Source organism: Salvelinus sp. IW2-2015, linkage group LG2, assembly GCF_002910315.2.
Source record: "Salvelinus sp. IW2-2015 linkage group LG2, ASM291031v2, whole genome shotgun sequence".
NCBI lineage: Eukaryota > Metazoa > Chordata > Actinopteri > Salmoniformes > Salmonidae > Salvelinus > Salvelinus sp. IW2-2015.
The window spans coordinates 30789675-30809968 of NC_036839.1; the positions used below are offsets into that span (position 1 = coordinate 30789675).

Below are 20294 nucleotides of genomic sequence, written 5' to 3' on the forward strand. Positions count from 1 at the left end.
TACGGAAAATCAAGTGAAAAACAAAAAGGAATAAAGATTCAACTGCATTAAAAACACAAGAGGCTCTTCAGCGTTAAGAGGAAATGTCTTGAGTGAATACTTGATTAAAATTGTTAATAAGCACGATCTGCCATTCACTAACCTCGTCCCCCACGGGGCTACTGCACAAAGCATTGGGCCGAAGTATCTGGTAACGGGGATGAACGATTCATAGACGTCGCTGAATTTGTCCCTCGTGTTAATTTCATTGAAAGTCTTTGGCATGATTATATGTCAAAATGTGATATGAGAAAATCTCAAAACTATAAATATACACTCTAAAAAAAAAACATTCACCGTCTTCCCTGTCTATTCACAGAAGGCAATAGGGCTATGATAGCTGGTTTTGAATCTATAACTTGTCACACAACTCCAAAAGAAATGGTCTATAGCTGTATAATAAATGAACCTGTGTCTAACTGTCCGGTGGCTACCTATTAGTAGTCTGTAGACCTATCTGATATGTGATTGGCTGCTGAAGTGATGACAGTTTAGGACTGTCTCAAATGGCACCCTATTCCCTATATAGATCCCCACAATACCCATAAAACCTAGCGGTCAAACAGGGAAATGGTTCCAATCGTACTTCCACCATTTATTTTCCCTCCTAGATTTTTAGAAACACTTAAAATAAGGGCTGTGTTTCATGTTGACTTACCCTGGCGTGACGTTTTCACGATGCAACTCTCTCTCGGACAAGGTGACATTATCAATATAGTCGCCTGTGTTTACCCACACTTCTGTACTCTGTAGTGCACTACATTTGGACCCTGGTCAAAAGTAGTGCACAATACAGAAAATAGAATGCAGCCTAAATTATCTGAATAAAAGCCAAAATTATCTGAATAAAAGCRAAAATTATCTGAATAAAAGCTCATGTGGGAAAATATATCTAATCGGTTTCATTCTAGACCGAGGTATAAACATGAAGATCGTCATTATGATTTAATGTGAAGAAGAGAGTTCTATACAAATTTTAAAAAGGAGAAATAGCGTAAGCATCTCAACGTTTAAAAAAATCATCAGTTGTCCATCGACAAAAAGTCTGTCAGGCACCAGGGTGATGCAGCATGGCAGCCATTTTGTGCCCAAGGCCATATTTGTGAGACCACCGACAACAGTGCCTCAGCGGTGGGTGTTTGRGAATGAGTGAAGAGCCAGCGGGGAACCAGTTTCCTTTCTCTTGCACCCTTTTCCCTACATAATGCACTACTTTTGACCAGTGCCATATGGGCATAGGATGGGGAAATAGGGCACCAACACTAACTCTCACCAAGGACTGCAGTAGAAGCAATTGGTGTTGCTGATAAGTATGATGAATCATCTGACCCATTTTTTTTGGGGGGGGGGGCTCTCTTTGAGATGTGACTGACCAGGAGACAGGGAGTTGAAGGATTAGTAGTACACTTGGTAGTACACTTCATAGTGCGCCATTTGAGACGCATCCTTAGTGTCCCAGCGGCCGGTCGTCGTAGGTGCTGTACCTCTTGACGTGGATACGGCGCACGCGCTCCCTAAGGTCCGCCCCCGAGTGGGTGGGGCCTTCCTCCTCCTCACTGTGGGAACCGCAGTGAGCGTGGCGACGGCGTGTGGCCTCCAATAAGGTGTCGTCAGGGACAGGAAGTGTCTCATAGAGCAGAGCGTTCAGGGTCTCCTCGTAGATCTTGGCCTCCGGGAACTCTACCTGGGATAGACAGACGGACAGGGCCAACATGAAGATTAGCTGCTGGGCAAAAGTAGTGTGACGTGCAGTTGAGTGATGAACTGAGAGTGAGTGTCTGAGTGACTGACTGAGTGACTGACTGACTGACTGAGTGACTGACTGACTGACTGAGTGACTGACTGACGTGAGTGACTGAGTGACTGAGTGACTGAGTGACTGAGTGAGTGACTGATGACTGATGACTGACTGAGTGACTGAGTGACTGACTGAGTGACTGACTGATGACTGAGTGACTGACACTGACTGAGTGACTGACTGACTGAGTGGACTGACTGACTGAGTGACTGACTGAGCTGACTGAGTGACTGGACTGAATGACTGAGTGACTGACTGATGATGACTGACTGAGTGAGTGACTACTGACTGAGACTGACTGACTGACGACTGAGCTGACTGACTGAGTGACTGACTGAGTGACGGACTGAGTGACTGACTGAGTGACTGACTGAGGACTGATGCAGTGACTGACTGAGTGATGTGAGTGACTGACTGAGAACTGACTGAGTGACTGACTGAGTGACTGACTGAGTGACTGACTGACTGAGTGGACTGAGTGACTGACTGATGATGACATGAGTGACTGACTTGACTGAGTGACTGACTGACTGAGTGACTGACTGAGTGACTGACTGAGTGACTGACTGAGTGACTGACTGACGAGTGACTGAGACTGACTGAGTGATGACTGAGTGACTGACTGAGTGACTGACTGAGTGAACTGACTGGTGACTGACTGATGACTGACTGAGTACTGAGTGACTCTGAACCAACCTTTGGTCTGTTTTTTCTCCGTGGCGTAGACTATGGAGTACAGCAGACCTCTGCCAGCTTGCGTCTCCTGTCCGTAGAACGACCAGCAGCAAATCTCGTCACCGATCACGTCCTTGATGAAGAGGAACACGGCCATTGTAGCTCAGAGACAGCTTGTCAAACAGCTCAATGTTCCTCAACAGTTGTCGTCTGAATTACTGTGGAGGAATACAGCCCACGGGTCAAGAAGTACAGTAAGTATTTCATTGTGGAGGAATACAACCCACGGATCAAGAAGTACAGTAAGATATTTAATTGTCAACACAGTACATGAGGAGTATTTTAGAGGCCCTCACGAAGCACTTACTAGCAGTCATTACCTATTAGTGACTCTCCAAACAATAGAACAAGCATAGACCGCCATTTTGTAAGGCACTTGACTTGTAGTAGTAGTAGTACCTTGTATAGAGTACTTGTTGTGCTTCGGTTGTACAGCAGCTTTACTACAGGCTTGGTGCAGGCCTGATCAGTCTCACCTCCTCCTTGGCAGAGGTGATCACAGGGATTACACACACAGAGACAGCTCTTTCTGGTCCTGTTACAGTACATAGAAGACACCACAGGCAGCCTGTTACAGTACATAGAATACACCACAGGCAGCCTGTACAGTACATAAGACACCACAGGCAGCCTGTACAGTACATAGCAGACACCCTGTTACAGTACATAAGACACCACAGGCAGCCTGTTACAGTACATAGCAGACACCACAGACATCTCTACAGTACATAGAAGACACCACAGACATCCTGTTACAGTACATAGAATACACCACAGGCAGCCTGTTACAGTACATAAGACACCCACAGGCAGCCTGTTACAGTACATAGCAGACACCCTGTTACAGTACATAAGACACCACAGGCAGCCTGTACAGTACATAGCAGACACCACAGACATCCTGTTACAGTACATAGAAGACACCACAGACATCCTGTTACAGTACATAGAAGACACCACAGACATCCTGTTACAGTACATAGAAGACACCACAGGCAGCCTGTTACAGTACATAAGACACCACAGGCAGCCTGTTACAGTACATAGAAGACACCACAGACATCCTGTTACAGTACATAGAAGACACCACAGGCAGCCTGTTACAGTACATAAGACACCACAGGCAGCCTGTACAGTACATAGCAGACATCCTGTTACAGTACATAAACACCCACAGGCAGCCTGTTACAGTACATAGCAGACATCCTGTTACAGTACATAGCAGACATCCTGTTACAGTACATAGCAGACACCCTGTTACAGTACATAAGACACCACAGGCAGCCTGTTACAGTACATAGCAGACACCACAGACATCCTGTTACAAGTACATAGAAGACACACAGACATCCTGTTACAGTACATAGAAGACACCACAGGCAGCCTGTTACAGTACATAAGACACCACAGGCAGCCTGTTACAGTACATAGAAGACACCACAGACATCCTGTTTACAGTACATAGAAGACACCACAGGCAGCCTGTTACAGTACATAAGACACCAACAGGCAGCCTGTTACAGTACATAGCAGACACCCTGTTACAGGTACATAAGACACCACAGGCAGCCTGTTACAGTACATAGCAGGACACCACAGACATCCTGTTACAGTACATAGAAGAACACCACAGACATCCTGTTTACAGTACATAGAAGACACACAAGACATCTGTTACAGTACATAGAAGACACCACAGGCAGCCTGTTACAAGTACATAAGACACCACAGGCAGCTGTTACAGTACATAGCAGACATCCTGTACAGTACAATAGCAGGCAGCCTAGTTACAGTACATAGCAGACATCCTGTTACAGTACATAGCAACATCCTGTTACAGTACATAGCAGACACCCTGTTACAGGAACATAAGACACCACAGGCAGCCTGTTACAGTACATAGCAGACACCACAGACATCCTGTTACAGTACATAGAAGACACCACAGACATCCTGTTACAGTTACATAGAAGACACCACAGACATCCGTTACAGTACATAGAAGGACACCACAGGCAGCCTGTTACCAGTACATAAGACCACCACAGGCAGCCTGTTACAGTACATAGAAGACACCACAGACATCCTGTACAGTACATAGAAGACACCACAGACATCCTGTTACAGTACATAGAAGGACACCAACAGGCAGCCTGTTTACAGTACATAAGACAACACAGGCAGCCTGTTACCTAGTACATAGAAGACACCACAAGACATCCTGTTACAGTACATAGAAGACACCCACAGGCACAGCCTGTTACAGTACATAAGACACCACAGCGCCTGTTACAGTACATAGCAGACACTCCTGTTACAGTACATAGAGACACCAAAGGCAGCCTGTTACAGTACAATAGCAGAACATCCCTGTTCAGTACATAGCAGACATCCTGTTACAGTACATAGCAGACATCCTGTTACAGTACATAGTGAGAAAAGGGCCAGAAGCAGTCTAAACAATGCCTGGTTCCATTCCCACTGGCTCTGTGCTGCTGAACAATACAAAAGGCTGTGTGTCAGGACATATACGATGGCTCGGGTCAATGCCATTTCAACAACTCAATGAGGTCAGAAGGTGAGGTCAAAGTTCCTTTACTGATTGAAGCATGCTCACAGAATTGGAATTGGACTGGAAACTTAACCCTCAACCCTTACATATAAAGAGGTTAAGCATTGTTGTAACTAGGGTTGGGCTGTATCCAGACTTCCATACGATCCCGGGATATATGACATTACCGSTAGTGCACACAAGGGGGCACATTGTTTTGTTTCAAAAATATTTAAAAAAATAGCCTCTTATAGGATCTTAGGATCTTAATAGGATCTTAATCCAGGAGGGGATTGTGGGCTGCAAGCTAACGTTAGCCAATTAGCTAACATTAGCAAAAACCCAGCTGGAGAGAATTTAGCACATCTTAGAAATTGAACTTAATAGTTCTAAGATATATGGCTGGCAAACAGWAGAAGAGTTACTTTATCACCTCACAAAGCTCCCAAAGATGATTATAACTAAGATAAACCACAGCCTGTCGTTTCCAATGGGAARAAATGAGTCATGGTGGGCAGGACAAGCAAGGAAATAGGCAGAGCCAAACATGAGTTGGCAAGATTGTATTTGGCACATTCTAGCATACATTTAAATATTTCCGTTAGTGCACACTTCAGAGAGTAGGCGTTCCCTAACTCAATTCGCCGTTGCACTTTTCTAAAACAATGCCATTTAAAAAAAAACTTTCGCAAAGACTAAAAGTCTACAAAAAAACTTTGTCCACTGTGTTCGTTACAGATTTTAGTTTTGGGAACAGAAAATTGCATTGGAATCAAATGTTACGTTGATGAGAAAYTTTGCCAGAATGTTGGCCAAAATTTTCATCCACGCTAACTAAATGCTAACAAGCGCATTGAACATTTTGTAAGATTTCTYACCTTAAACTAATACAAGTAAACCAGCGGGAGCTGCTGAGCAGAGGACGYTTCATAATAATGGCTGGAACGGAGCGAACGGAAACCAATCCACTGATTCCAATCCAAATCAAGTTTATTTTTTATTTTTATATAGCCCTTCGTACATCAGCTAATATCTCGAAGTGCTGTACAGAAACCCAGCCTAAAACCCCAAACAGCAAGCAATGCAGGTGTAGAAGCACGGAGGCTAGGAAAAACTCCCTAGAAAGGCCAAAACCTAGGAAGAAACCTAGAGAGGAACCAGGCAATCCAGCCATTACCACAAGCCCGTCCTCCACAATGAAGGTGCCACCGACCTCCTGTGAAGTATACAACTACCTCAAAAATGCTACTCACAGTTCGCCGGACCCCCCAAAACGAATATTAGCCAGCAAGGCTCTTGGGTCCAAGAAGGGATTCTCTACTGTTAGCAAGGGATTCTCTACTGTTAGCAAGCGAATGGTTGATTTGGAAGATGCTAACCCCCTTAAGATAACTAGTTATTTAATTAAACAAACCAAATGCACAACTGCAGATCATTTAGCACATTTTAGACAGTTAACTTAGTTAAAAGATATCTAGCTGGTAAACATTTAGTTGTGAATTCCATAGTGTTCATTTCATCACCCGGAGCATACTGCATGACAGAGTGACTCACAAGACTCCGGCCTCTCATCATTGTGTGTCACTACCGTAAGCTTCATAATGTGACGCAATGTTCTCGATCGTCTAACGTTTTGAACAAGTTGACTGCAGGTATTTACTTAAGTAGTTAAAAAGATTCAAATATATATATATATATTTTTTTTTTTTAAAGAATAATTAAGAAATTGTTTAAAATGGTATTGAAAATCCATCCTGTGGACTTTTCCAAATATTCCAGTATATGGTATACAACCCAAGCGTAGAAACGTGTATTTACTAAACTACCACAAGTGTAGAGCATATCACATCAAACGTTGTAAAAATGTAGAGCAAATCTCTCTTATAAAGCTTTATCATTTCAGTCTTAAAAATTGCTCAAAGATTTAATAATATAAGCCTCTGAGCAGTAAATTCCAATCTGAAAATGGACTACACTTCATTCATAAACTGTTAAGTGACATCCCCCATCTGTCACAAAAAAAAGGGGACATGACATAAATGAAAGCCAGAGGGGTTTTTAATTCAACATGGCATTGATTCAAGACTCAGCATAGATGAGGTAAAGAGGTCAATGGAACGCCGACCTCGGGGGATAGAGGAAGGACGCCGGATTGACGCGCATTCAACAAATCTGATCTAACCAAGTGGATATTTGTCAAAACCGTCATGATTCATGCATTGTAACAGGCCTACAATGTGGTAATGTAACGGATGTGAAATGGCCAGCTAATTAGCGGTGGTGCGCGCTAATAGCGTTTCAATCGGTTATGTCACTCGCTTTGAGACCTTGAAGTAGTGGTTCCCCTTGCTCTCCATTTCTGTATGGACCTCGCTTTGTACACGGGGGCATTGTCATGCTGAAACAGGATATGTCCTTCCCTAAACTGTTGCCACAAAGTTGGAAGCACAGAATCATCTAGAATACCATTGTATGCTGTAGCGTTAAGATTTCCCTTCACTGGAACTAAGGGGCCTGAACCATGAAAAACAGCCCCAGACCATTATTCCTCCTCCACCAAACGTTAGTTAGCACTATGCATTGTGGCAGGTAGCAATCTCCTGGTATCCACCAAACCCAGATTCATCCGTRGGACTGCCAGATGGTGAACTGTGATTCATCACTCCAGAGAACGGAGTGACCAATGGCGGTGAGTTTTACACCACCCCAGCCGACGCTTGGCATTGCGCATGGTGATCTTAGACTTGTGTGCGGCTGCTCTGCCACGGAAACCCATTTCATGAAGCTCCCAACGAACAGTTTTTGTGCTGARMTTGCTTCCAGAYGCAGTTTGGAACTCGGTAGTGAGTGTTGCAACCGAGGACAGATGTTTTTTACGTGCTTCAGCACTCGGCGGTCCAGTTCTGTGAGCTTGTGTGGCCTACCAATTTGTGGCTGAGCCTTTGTTGCTCCTAGACATTTCCATTTCACAATAACAGAACTTACAGTTGACCGGGGCAGCTCTAGCAGGTCAGAAATGAAACAAACTGACTTGAAATGTTATCCCATGACAGTGCCACGTTGAAAGTCACTGAGCTCTTCAGTAAGACCATTCTACTGCCAATGTTTGTCTATGGAGATCGTATGGCTGTGTGCTCGATTTAATACACCTGTCCGCAACAGGTGTGGCTGAAATAGCAGAATCCACAAATTTCAAGGGGTGTCCACATACTTTTGTATTTATAGTATATGTGCTGTGATTTGTCGATTCAACTCAAATGACATTACTGCTGATGCATTGTGGGGGGCATTGCCTAGGCAACTAAAACCCTGTTTACTTGCTTCAGCAAGGAACAAAAAACGTTTAATCCCATTGTTAAGAGTCCACGTTACGGCCGAAACAGACTCAACTAGACTCCCGTCTTCAGTCAGCTGCTCATTCCACAATACCATTTTTCTTTTAATGGTCATTTTATTTTCACGACCGTCTTCATCCATAACCATCAGTTACATGGTAATTGTGTTAGCCCTAACTGCCACTTATAGTAAACAAACAGTACTGTTGTCCTTCAGCCACTAACAGAGTAGACAAACTGGTTAAAGCAAGTATCACAACACGAGGAAGCAACGTGTGGAGCGAATGTCATGTTCAAGTCGGCATCACCAGAACGGCAGCAAACAAACACACAGTACAGTACAGTATGTTGCCTTCATGCACAGATTTAGGATCTAGCAAAGCTGCAGGTTGGATCACACAGCCTGCACCCCAAGCACCCCATTCCCTATGTAGTGCCATAATTCTGTCCAGAGTCCTATGGGGCATTTGTAGCACACGTCTCTCTCTGTGTCACTGACCTGCAGGCCTCCCTGGCACAGCTCCACCAGACCCTGGATCAGGTAATACTTGGCCTCTGCCAGCAGCTCCAGAACCCCCTGCCTGGCAGGGGGCAAGGTGACCGCTTCCTCCCGCAGGTACGTCAGGATGGAGCCAAAGTGCTTCCCACAACGATCTATCAGGATCCAGCCTGGAAAGGACCATGCAAGGCAAGTGAAAGGAAACGGTCAACGGATTTTTAGATTACAAATACCATTTAGATGTACAGGTCCTATGGCACATCATAAAAAAAGATACACAGAAATATGCTAATTATTGCTGATATTTGTTGATATTTGTTGCTTTAGCCACCTGTTCCATTCTGAAGTCTATATTAGACTAAGTAGAGTTTCCTCTATGTTTCTGATCCATAAGAGCGACAGGGAACTCAGCTTTTGTAAATTGTTAATTGACAGTCTTTCGCACCTTCTCTGTCAATGAAGACCTCCTTCCTGCCACTGAACATGGCCTTCAGCATGGAGTCCTGCCTGGTGAGCACCTGCAGCGTGGTGTAGAATAGGGTCCCCCCTACGTTTAGACGCACATACTTGTTACCCAGGCCCAACGCTGCTCTGTAGCTGCACGTCTTGGACTTGGGACACACCATCTGGGAGGCTGGGGGGGGGGGAGAAAAGGATGGAAATGTCTCTTTGGCATCACCATACAAGAATGTAAAAGATGTCATACACGTTAAAGTACAGTCAGCCTATCACACTGTATAGCCTACATGAAACACAGAGGATATTGGCACATTCATTCATGACACACCGTTGCTCTTATTGCCCACTGTTCCATGTATACCTTCATAGGGASGTCTGATGGCTTGGGAGCCAGTGGAGATGGCCTGGGTCTGGAGGCATAGCCGGTGCAGGGGGAGCTGGCAGCTGTCCCCGGACATGTCCCTCTGAAGGTAGATGACCACCCTGCAGACGGAGGTCTTGATGTCCCCCGCCGTGGTGAGAGCTACTGGGGGGGCCGCCACAGCCTCTCACTGGCCCTGCAGATCATACCTGGTGGAGGGGAGGCAATAGAAAACCACTGCTTTCTTTAGGCCTTGCCCTCAAAGCCCTGGCCTCTGCTGAGATGACAGACTAACAAGATGACAGTTGGGACAACGTCCTTCTGAAAGGACTGAAATCMGAAAACCTTAAATTTATAGTCATTGACTGAAATGAGACCAGAGTAGGCCAACGTGGTCATACGTAAACACCAATAGTCGAAAACATTGTGAACACAATGGCTGGAGGAAGCCACCCACCCAATCAGTATCTTCCTCTCGATTTCCTTTTCCCCTAGCATGGAATGTGGCTGGGCCCACTATGCTGTGTGTGTGTATGTCCATCTTCATACAATAAACAAACGGTCTTATTTGGGAGAATGTCCCCAAAAACGTTGCATACCAGTGGAAGACAGTGGGTCTCTGGGGAACTTGGGTGCAGCAGTGTAATGTGTGTTGTGTTATCAACCCATTCCACATATTATGGCTACTACTATAAAAATACAATGGCATGTATTTTCATAACGGTCATGGCATAAGTCCTAATAAGTATAGTCACATTAGAGATTACTGCAATAAGCATACAACGTCTGTACGTATAATTATGAGATGAAGCCTAGTAACATGCCATAAGGTTGAGTCACAAATTGTATTTCAACTAGCTACTTAACGTTAGCTGTGCTGGCTTGCTAGCTAGCTACTGGCTAACTTACTGTTGTTAGCCAGCTATAATGTGTCTTAATAGGAAATTAAAAAATATCTGTCTAAGCACAAATTCAAGATCTTTCAGACGAACTTAAATGACCTAGTCCTAGTGTTTAATAACTAGCTAACGTTAGCTGGCAAACCTAACTTGAAAGATAGAGTCAAATGTGTTGCTTACGGACTTTCTCCTTTGCCACCCCGGCAAAGGCTAGCTGAAGATGGCTACAATTAGCTAGATAGTATATTTTATAGATACTCACCCACGCCGTGTTTCTCTTGGGGTAATTATTTTGCTGAACAGTTCAGTACATTATAAGCTATGTAATGTAGCTACGCCAACTACAATTGTAAATATTCACAAGGCAACGACGTTAAATAACTATCCCCAACTACAGAAAAGTTGACTACACAAATAATTCTTCTTCGATAAAGTTTAACGGCAGATGGCATCCAATAAATGTTGCGTTACCGCCACCTACTAGACTGGAGTACAACTCCTTTATAATTCGATTGAAAAAATAAATAAACAAATACCCTACAATCTAACACTACACTCACAAAAATGATTTTTTTTTTTTGTTTGTTTATAAAACCACCCTATTCCACTATTTAAATCTATGTAGTCCTCCCTCAGGCCAACAGCCTGAAAGGATGGGACACCACCACTTAACACACCCTGTAACTCTTCTGATGTCAAGRCTCATCCACCAAAATACKTCTCTGCAGCTGCCACCACKACCTCAATTTTCTGCGACTTACGTTCCATCCCTGCAATACAGTAGATAACCACTTCTATAACTGCTAAAAATCTAATCTCACTGAAACATATATCACTTGTTGGCCTATCCCTCTGTACTGGTACAGATCTACCACTCCTCACAGGAGCCCTRCCCCTTGACCCATCTTCCTCTACTTTCTTCACTGCCTCAGCATATGACAACTTCTGCACAGCTCTAACCCTGGAAACCTCAACCTGCCTCTCTCGCACGGGACGTTTCTGATGCCCAGCCCCATGGGCACCCATACAATTAACACATAACCACTTTTTCCAAAAACTTCACTCCTACTGTCACAGGCTCATCTTTATCCTGACCCTCGGTGCAAGCCTCGGGCTCCGAGAACTTCACCACACCCAACACCTCGGATACTTCGCCCTCATTCACTTCCATTTCTCCTCCCGTCTTCAGATCACTCTGGTTACACTTTCTAACATTCTTCTTTAACACACCATCTTACTTTTTCCCGCCATTTTTAACCGACTCAAGCTCACCGTCTTCCTCCCTCTCTGAGACCTCTGCCTCTCTTTTTCCCTCCATTCCTCCTCCGTATTCTAACTATATGTCTCCTTATGTTAATACTGCACTTATTCTGACATAACGTTACATCTAGTTCTTGCCTTCTCAAATGACGCCATTTAACCGGCTGTCACAATCTCRGTACAATCATCACGAACCCCTCGGGATGTTAAAGCTCAACAGTGCATSCCACTTATAAAGCAGCTGCTTCGTCTTGATGTTCATCTTCATCAAAAGCTACCAGGACCCTTTTCCATTTCAAACAAGCGCGCTCTTCCAACCACCATCCACCATCTCGCTTGATACCCTGTCCGCAACWCGACTAGTTTTACTACAAATAATGTTTGTGTACTACAATTCCCATCAAAACCCCCTCCCCCCCTCCCTACCGGAAGTTACACTAGTTGGTCAAACACAACTGTTCCCTGGCAGCCGAAGTGTACTGTGGATTATATGCCACATAACCGCCACGTTGATATTACGTTTAAATACATTTAAGGTAAGTGAATGACTGACTTTAAGAGTTTTCTCACTTGTAAACAATAATAATTAGAATTTTGTACAGATTGTAGTTAGCAACTCACGCTCGGCTAATAGCTGGTCAGCTAAATGAAACAGTTCACTAATGCTACCGGCCTCTACTAGCTATTTTGCCCACAACAGGACAGTCCGATCAGGGCAAGCTGTGAGATAGCCAGCTAACGTTAATTAGCTAGCAAGATAGCTAGCAAAGTAGCAAGACCCCACTGAAGAACCGGCGTTGGCTAGTTAAKGTTAACCTAGCTACATAATATTGCCAAAGTAGCAGCTGGCTAGCTAGCACTGATTAACGGTTATTGTATGTGTGCCAACTAATTCGTAACTAATTGATGTCAGATATGTTGCTTTTGATTAGTCAAAGGTCACAGAATCAAATAGTATGTTTTTTATTTGTTATTGTAAACTATATTTTCAGGCATTCTCTCTTGTCAACTACTCCTCTCGTTTACTAATGTAGCAACGGTCATAAATTGTTAAACGGTTAAAAKACGTTTGTGAATAAATMCAACAGTTGGACAATGTATGAAGATACTCCAAACTTTTAGAATATTTATATTCCATTAGATATTTACTGAATTATAGCACATTTTACTGGCATGGACAAATAATGAATGTTCGGGGATTTTGGTGGCAATTCAAGTATTTCATTTATTGGAAAATGTCACTTTCTTTATTAAGAATGCACTCCATATTTTCTTATTGTATCAGGGTTTTCACCTTTTTACCCTTTGTGTTAAAATAAAGACAGTTACAGTGCATTTGGAAAGTATTCAGACCCCTTGAATTTTCCACATTTTGTTATATAACCTTATTCTGAAATAGATTTATTTTATTTTATTCCCTCATCAATCTACACACAATACCCCATATATGATTGGACATGATTTGGAAAGGCATACACCACTCTGTATATGGTTCCACAATTGTCAGATCAAAAACCAAGCCACGAGGTCGAAGGAATTGTCCGTAGAGCTCCGAGACAGGATTGTGTCGAGGCACAGATCTAGGGAAGGGTACCAAAAAATGTCTGCAGCATTGAAGGTCCCCAAGAACACTGTGGCCTCCATCATTCTTAAATGGAAGGCATTTGGAACCACCAATACTCTTCCTAGAGCTGGCCGCCCGGCCAAACTGAGCAATTGACGGAGAAGGGCCTTGGTCAGGGAGGTGACCAAGAACCCGATGGTCACTCTGACAAGAGCTCCAGAGTTCCTCTGTGGAGATGGAAGAACCATCCAGAAGGTCAACCATCTCTGCAGCACACCACCAATTAGGCCTTTATGGTAGAGTGGCCAGACTGAAGCCACTCCTCAGTAAAAACCACATGACAGCCCGCTTGGAATTTCCCAAAAGGCACCTAAAGGACTCTCAGACCACGACAAACAAGAATCTTTGGTCTGATGAAACCAAGATTGAACTATTTAACCTGAATGCCAAGCATCACGTCTGGCGGATACCTGGCAKCATCCCTACGGTGAAGCATGGTGGTGTCAGCATCATGCTGTGGGGATGTTTTTCAGCAGCAGGGACTGGGAGACTAGTCAGGATCGAGGGAAAGATGAACGGAGAGATTCTTGATGAAAACCTGCTCCAGAGCGCTCAGGACCTCAGACTGGGGCGATGGTTCATCTTCCAACAGGACAATGACCCTAAGCACACATCCAAGACAACGCAGGAGTGGCTTCGGGACAAGTCTCTGAATGTCCTTGAGTGGCCCAGCCAGAGCCCGGACTTGAACCCGATCGAACATCTCTGGAGAGACCTGAAAATAGCTGTGAAGCAACACTCCCCATCCAACCTAACAGAGCTTGAGAGGATCTGCAGAGAAAATGGGAGAAACTCCCCAAATACAGATGTGCCAAGTTTGTAGCGTCATACCCAAGAAGACTCGAGGCTATCGTCGCTGCCAAAGGTGTTTCAACAAAGTACAGAGTAAAGGGTCTGAATACTTATGTATAAGTTTTATTTTTTATATTAAAATKTTTTTTTTATAATAAAACCTGTTTTTTGCTTTGTAATTATGGGATGTTGTGTGTATATCGAGGGGGGAAAAAACAATTTAATACATTTTAGAATAAGGCTGTAGCGTAACAATGTGGAAAAGGTCAAGGGGTCAGAATACTTTCCGAATGCACTGTATGTACCCCATTTGCATAAATACACCCGGTGTATTTGCATATATGAATAAGTTAACATAAAGAGGCGGAACAGGGCTGCAACAATCAAACACTTTTCTTTTTTTGGTCTACACAACGTSCACTCACCTGCGCTTTCTAGACAGCCTCATTAATTACTATTGTGTGGCTTCGTTTATCAGGATCCCCATTAGCTAATGCCCATGCAGTTATAGACAAGAACAACATCAGATATTACATTAAAATTTGTCGGAAAGACGCCTAGAGACAACAAATACTGTTMACACACTATGCATGTTTACATATTCATATTGTTATATACATTACAGTTAAATGAGATCTTTGGAAAAGAGGAGAGGCGCTGTGACACAATGTTTTATTAAAGTTGCTTTCATTTCAGCGCATCTCATTTCTAAACATTTCAACTGGATTAAATTATTACTTTTATTTTTTTTATTCAACAAAAAAAAAACGAACTATCTTTAGTCTTTCTGAAATTAAATGTTATTGGTCGCATACAAAGCAGGTGGTATTGCAGTTGTAGCAAAATGCTTGTGATGTAAGTGTTGAGGCGTTGCGTTAAATCCCTGACAAAGCTTAAGCCGTCTTATAGAATCAACGAAAAGACGGATGTGTCCCCGTTGAGTTCATTTCAGCAATTACCGGGGGTGTGTTTGACAGGTCATTACAAACCATTTCCGCGGTCGTAACGTTAACGGTGGAAAACATGACAGGCACAAGCAAGAGTATGAAGGAGTCGCATGAGTGAAATGAAAGCGTTCAATCCAGCGAGCTTTTAATGGCAAGATGTTGCACACCTCCGACACAGGAAATGGAAGTCTGAAAAAATATAGATCCTCAGGTGGGCGGGGCATGTGCATTACTATACTAATGTGACACACCTGACCCAAAATAATACAAATCCCCAAGTTATCTTTCACCTATTCCGCCCTCTTAGATCGGTGCAGATTAGCGAGAGATGAGGACAGGAAACCTCTTTAGACTAGATTGAGATGCAGGATAAAATAAAATAAAAAGGTTAAATAAATAAAACATCCATATAATCCATTGGTGTTAAAGCAGTTGTTTTTCCAGCCCCCTAATCTATAACCCAGCTCTTGYGGACAGGTCTTGTGGCCATGGCGAAAGACCCGTTGGCTGAAGCTGGTCTTCATTTTGATGAGCTCAACAAGCTACGGGTGCTGGAACCAGAGGTGGACCAGAAGACCAGGGAGCTCAAGGAGGAGTGTGAAGACTTTGTTGACAGTAAGAGCAGTSCATTATCTTCTGATTCGTGTCCCAAATGGCACCATATTCCCTATATAGTGGGCCCTGAGCAAAAAGTAGTGCCCAGGGAATAGGGTGATGTTTGGTATGGACGACTGTGGTTCAGTTCTGTAATTTGCATAGAATATTGTTTTGTAAAGAACAGTGGAGATGTCTACTCACATCTCTTCCTAATGTTAAAACTGTTTTCTTCAAATGTTGTTGCCCCCTAATTACAGCATAGGGTATTATTAACTTTCGTGCATTCATTCAATACACAGAAATGGGCCAGTTTCAGAAGATAGTGGGTGGTCTCATCGAGCTGGTGGATGAATTGGCAAAAGAGGCAGAGACAGAAAAGATGAAGGTAAGGGTCTGCGTTGGCTCTTTTTTAAGTGTTGTGAGTTTCTTAGTCCATCTTTACAGGGCTCAGACACACACACACACACACACACACACACACACACACACACACAGATATTAGATGCTTGTTGTTCACTCCTTCAGTCAATTGTTTTCAACGTGTCAGTCAGATCAACGTGACCGCTGGCTTTAAAATCTGCCTATTTTGCAAGCAATCTCAGTTTGAAAACAAAACAGTGGACTTTGACTGCTAGCTAGCTAGCTAGGCCACTAAGTACACTTGTTGCACTTCTCTGTGGGAATGACCTGAGGGCTTGTTATCTGTGTGAACAACCTACTGCTGTACTGCCTCCTTATCCCCAGGCTATTGGAGCCAGGAACCTGTTGAAGTCTGTGGCCAAGCAGAGGGAGGCCCAGCAACAGCAGCTCCAGGCCCTGATAGCAGAGAAGATGATGCAGCTGGAGAGGTAAGAAYACTTTAAATCCATTTCACCTCAAAAAAGCACAAGAAAGATGATTGACACCCAACATCTCAGATTGTTCTGAAATTGTTTTTGTTGTTGTTAGAAACAGATTAGTATTCCTGAAACATTTTATTATGTTGAAATATAATTTGATGTCTGAGTAAMTAAGATAATTGATTGCAACCAAATTGGTCATTTWTTTARTTATTTATAGSATTCATATSACKGGTTGTTGGTAGAACCTTAATCGGGGAGGACGGGTTCCACACTGATTCATATAATGTTCAATAAATATAGTACCTAACATACGATTTGGAACACAATTCTTTGGAAGCATGAGTAAGACACGAGGAATCCAATAAAATGATCAGAAGCCCCCCCCCACGGAGGAGTGTTTTTCTTATTCCATCTTGTTCTGAGGACAGCTCTGCCTCAAGGCAGAAACGAACGTGATTGGCCTCCCGAGTGGCGCAGTGGTCTAAGGCACCTCATCGCAGTGCTAGCTGTGCCACTAGAGATTCTGGGTTCGAGTCCAGGCTCTGTCGCAGCGACCGGGAGACACATGGGGCGGCGCACAATTGGCCCAGCGTCGTCCGGGTTAGGGGAGGGTTTGGCCTGCAGGGTTGTCTTTGTCCCATCGAGCACTAGCGACTCCTGTGGCGGGCCGGGCGCAGTGCACACTGACACAGTCGACAGGTGTGCAGTGTTTCCTCCGACACATTGGTTCGGCTGGCTTCCGGGTTAAGTGGTTATTGTGTCAAGAAGCAGTGCAGCTTGGTTGGGTCGTGTTTCGGAGGACGCGCGGCTCTCGACCTTCGCCTCTCCCGAGTCCGTACGGGAGTTGCAGCGATTAGACAAGACTGTAGCTACCAATTGGCTACCACGAAAAAGGGGTAAAAAAAAAAATATATATAAAGAAATTTATTAGGAAAGAAATGTAAGACGTGTCAAATCTCCTTGTGAAATCAATAATGATGAGGAAATCTAGTCAGTTAGTGTCTCATTCTCAAGAGTTGACCTTAAAGTCAGTCAGTTATTTAGTCGCGTCAATCGGTTATTTAGTCAGTAGTTATTTAGTCGGTTAGTCGGTTATTTAGTCAGTTGGTTATTAGGTGGTTGGTTATTTAGTCAGTCAGTTAGTTGGATTTAGTCAGTTATTCAGTCAGTCACCTGGGTTTTAATTAAGTTTGTTTAATCTATTCCAAGGTATCGGATCGAGTATGAAGCTGCTCTCCAAAGTGGGAGCTGAGCAGAAGGAGTCATTGAACCAGTTCATTCTGCAGAAATAAGATCGTGATGAAAGCCCGCAGTATTAGTGTGCGTTTGTGACCATGTTCCAGGGTGCCTGTATTTTTCTATGGGTGATATCCACTACACTATGGGTTCACGCGAATCGCTCATCTGAACACAATAACCTTTCTGACACCCCACACAAGCAATACAAAACTGCTCCAACTAAAACAGACATTTGTTTTTGCTTAGCGAGACGGACTACATGCAAAGTTAGAAGTAACTTGTCACCCGTCTATTAGAGCAAAACATGTTTTTTTCACTAGCAGGGTCTGAAGTGACAACCCTCCTTCCTAGTTATATTTTTTTTTAGCATTTTAAGTGTTGAACGCTTGAATGTAATCAGAACCTGGGGCTCTATAGCGTTATAACCTTTCACACCACTACAGTACGTCAGACAAGCAAATGGGAAGAAAGACTATTTATATACAAAGGAATGGATTATAACTATTATATTCAAAGGAATTACTATGTATAGATTGTTTTCACTTGTAGAAAAGGTAAAAGGCTAAGTACGGTATTGCATGTTACTGTAAATAATTTCATGATTTTTGAGGAGGGGGGGAAAATCATGTATTTTTGCTGTGTGTTGACTGTACACCCCCCCCCCCCCCCTGTTGTCATCTTAACTCTGTTTGTTTACATCTAAGGTACGAATAAATTGTGTTGGTGTTTTATCTGATCATTTCACCATTGTCTGGGACCACACCAGAACATCTTCCCTCGGTGCCTTATTGGAATTTCAGGCCAGTTTTATAACCAAACACTATTACATTCGAAAAGTATTATAATCGTTTTATGTTACAGTATATATATCCAGAACATTTTCAAAAATTCTCAACTCTGTATTCATCTTATCTATGTTAAAGGTTAATAGACCTACTTCATCAATAGATGAGGTATATTGAATAAAAAATGCATTTTGATTCTCTTGGTGTCAACATTCTTGACTATTGCTCACCTGTGTGCAGATTATCAAACGTTTAAATTCTTATGAAGAATGTTTAATATAACCTTGATATTTTTCTTGACTTAAAATGTACCAATTGATAATTCATCACTTGAGAAGAAGAAAAAAAATCACTGAACTTGTGTACAATAGTCTAGATTAGAGGGATGATTGCCTGGGTGGATGTACAATAGTCTAGATTAGAGGGATGATTGCCTGGGTGGATGTACAATAGTCTAGATTAGAGGGATGATTGCCTGGATGGAAAGACAGTGGGGTCATACTTTGAGATTGGCAATCAGACTAGTAATCCACCTGTACAGTCAATCCAACTAGTAATAGATGAGTGTCTCATTTGATCTTCTTGGCCTTAGCTGGGCCCTTTCCTCCTCCTTGGCCTTAGCTGAGCCCTTTCCTTGGCCTTAGCTGAGCCCTTCCCCCTCCTTGGCCTTAGCTGGGCCCTTTCCCCCTCCTTGGCCTTAGCTGGGCCCTTTCCTCCTCCTTGGCCTTAGCTGGGCCCTTTCCTCCTCCTTAGCTGGGCCCTTTCCTCCTCCTTGGCCTTAGCTGGGCCCTTTCCTCTTCCTTGGCCTTAGCTGAGCCCTTTCCTCCTCCTTGGCCTTAGCTGGGCCCTTTCCCCCTCCTTGGCCTTAGCTGAGCCCTTTCCTCCCTGAGTGTTGTAAACTGATCTGAAGAGCATTGTGAGCAGCTGCAGCAGAGGAACCAGGAGGTACAGAGCATAGATGACTGCCAGGGTGTAACGGTCCGTCTGGGGACCAGGGTGGGGCTCTGTGGGGAAYGGGTAGTAAAGGATGGGGACCAGGGTGGTGGCTACGTGGGTGGAATAGACAATGGCCGGGGTCCTGATCCACTTGCCGCCTCCTGGAAGAGAACCGCATTAGGTTGGTATCCGCTCATGTCATGACAGACTTGTCGTCACGTCTGATCTATGACATAACGTCTGCGTTTCATATGGCACCCTATATAGTACACTACCCATAGGGCTCTGGTCAAAAGTAGTGCAGCACATGGGGAATAGGGTGCAATTTGGGATACATACACTAATAAAGGGTTGAGTTACACCCGACTAAATGACTATCTACTACGTGTCAAACCAAAGGTCTTCTTGCAACATCGGCCTCATTTTGTAAATGCCAACACCACAGATGTTTGCTAGCCGTATGGGGCCTTGATTCCCTATGTAGTGCACTAGTGTTGACCGTCCTGGTCAAGTAGTGCACTAGTGTTGACCGTCCTGGTCAAGTAGTGCACTAGTGTTGACCGTCCTGGTCAGATGTAGTGCACTGGTGTTGACCG

The 20294-nt window shown here is 43.7% G+C and overlaps 2 protein-coding genes across 5 annotated transcripts; one reads left to right on the forward strand and one right to left on the reverse strand.

Annotated features, from left to right (window-relative positions):
* Nucleotides 1-227: 227 nt before the first annotated feature.
* Nucleotides 228-12281, reverse strand: LOC111978101 (BTB/POZ domain-containing adapter for CUL3-mediated RhoA degradation protein 2-like). 4 transcript variants are annotated; one of them, XM_024147650.2, is made up of 7 exons: nucleotides 10939-12001; nucleotides 9778-9986; nucleotides 9403-9591; nucleotides 8958-9127; nucleotides 2972-3107; nucleotides 2534-2730; nucleotides 228-1723 (listed from the first exon to the last, which is right to left on the reverse strand). In XM_024147650.2, exons 2-5 carry the CDS (start codon nucleotides 9872-9874, stop codon nucleotides 3078-3080), a joined length of 486 nt encoding a protein of 161 aa, XP_024003418.1. In that variant the 5' UTR covers nucleotides 9875-9986; nucleotides 10939-12001; the 3' UTR covers nucleotides 228-1723; nucleotides 2534-2730; nucleotides 2972-3077. The 4 variants fall into 4 exon arrangements, with proteins under 4 accessions (XP_024003418.1, XP_070304514.1, XP_070304509.1 ...); XM_070448413.1 differs by lacking the exon at nucleotides 10939-12001 and adding an exon at nucleotides 12075-12281 and having other exon boundaries at nucleotides 2534-3107; XM_070448408.1 differs by having other exon boundaries at nucleotides 2534-3107.
* A 79-nt stretch (nucleotides 12282-12360) lies between these two features.
* On the forward strand, nucleotides 12361-18592 carry LOC111978107 (intraflagellar transport protein 20 homolog). The gene is given in 6 exon segments (XM_024147647.2): nucleotides 12361-12472; nucleotides 15764-15914; nucleotides 16196-16281; nucleotides 16641-16744; nucleotides 17948-17969; nucleotides 17971-18592. Coding segments are annotated over 5 exon segments (399 nt in total). The 5' UTR covers nucleotides 12361-12472; nucleotides 15764-15787; the 3' UTR covers nucleotides 18031-18592.
* The last annotated feature ends 1702 nt before the right edge of the window (nucleotides 18593-20294 follow it).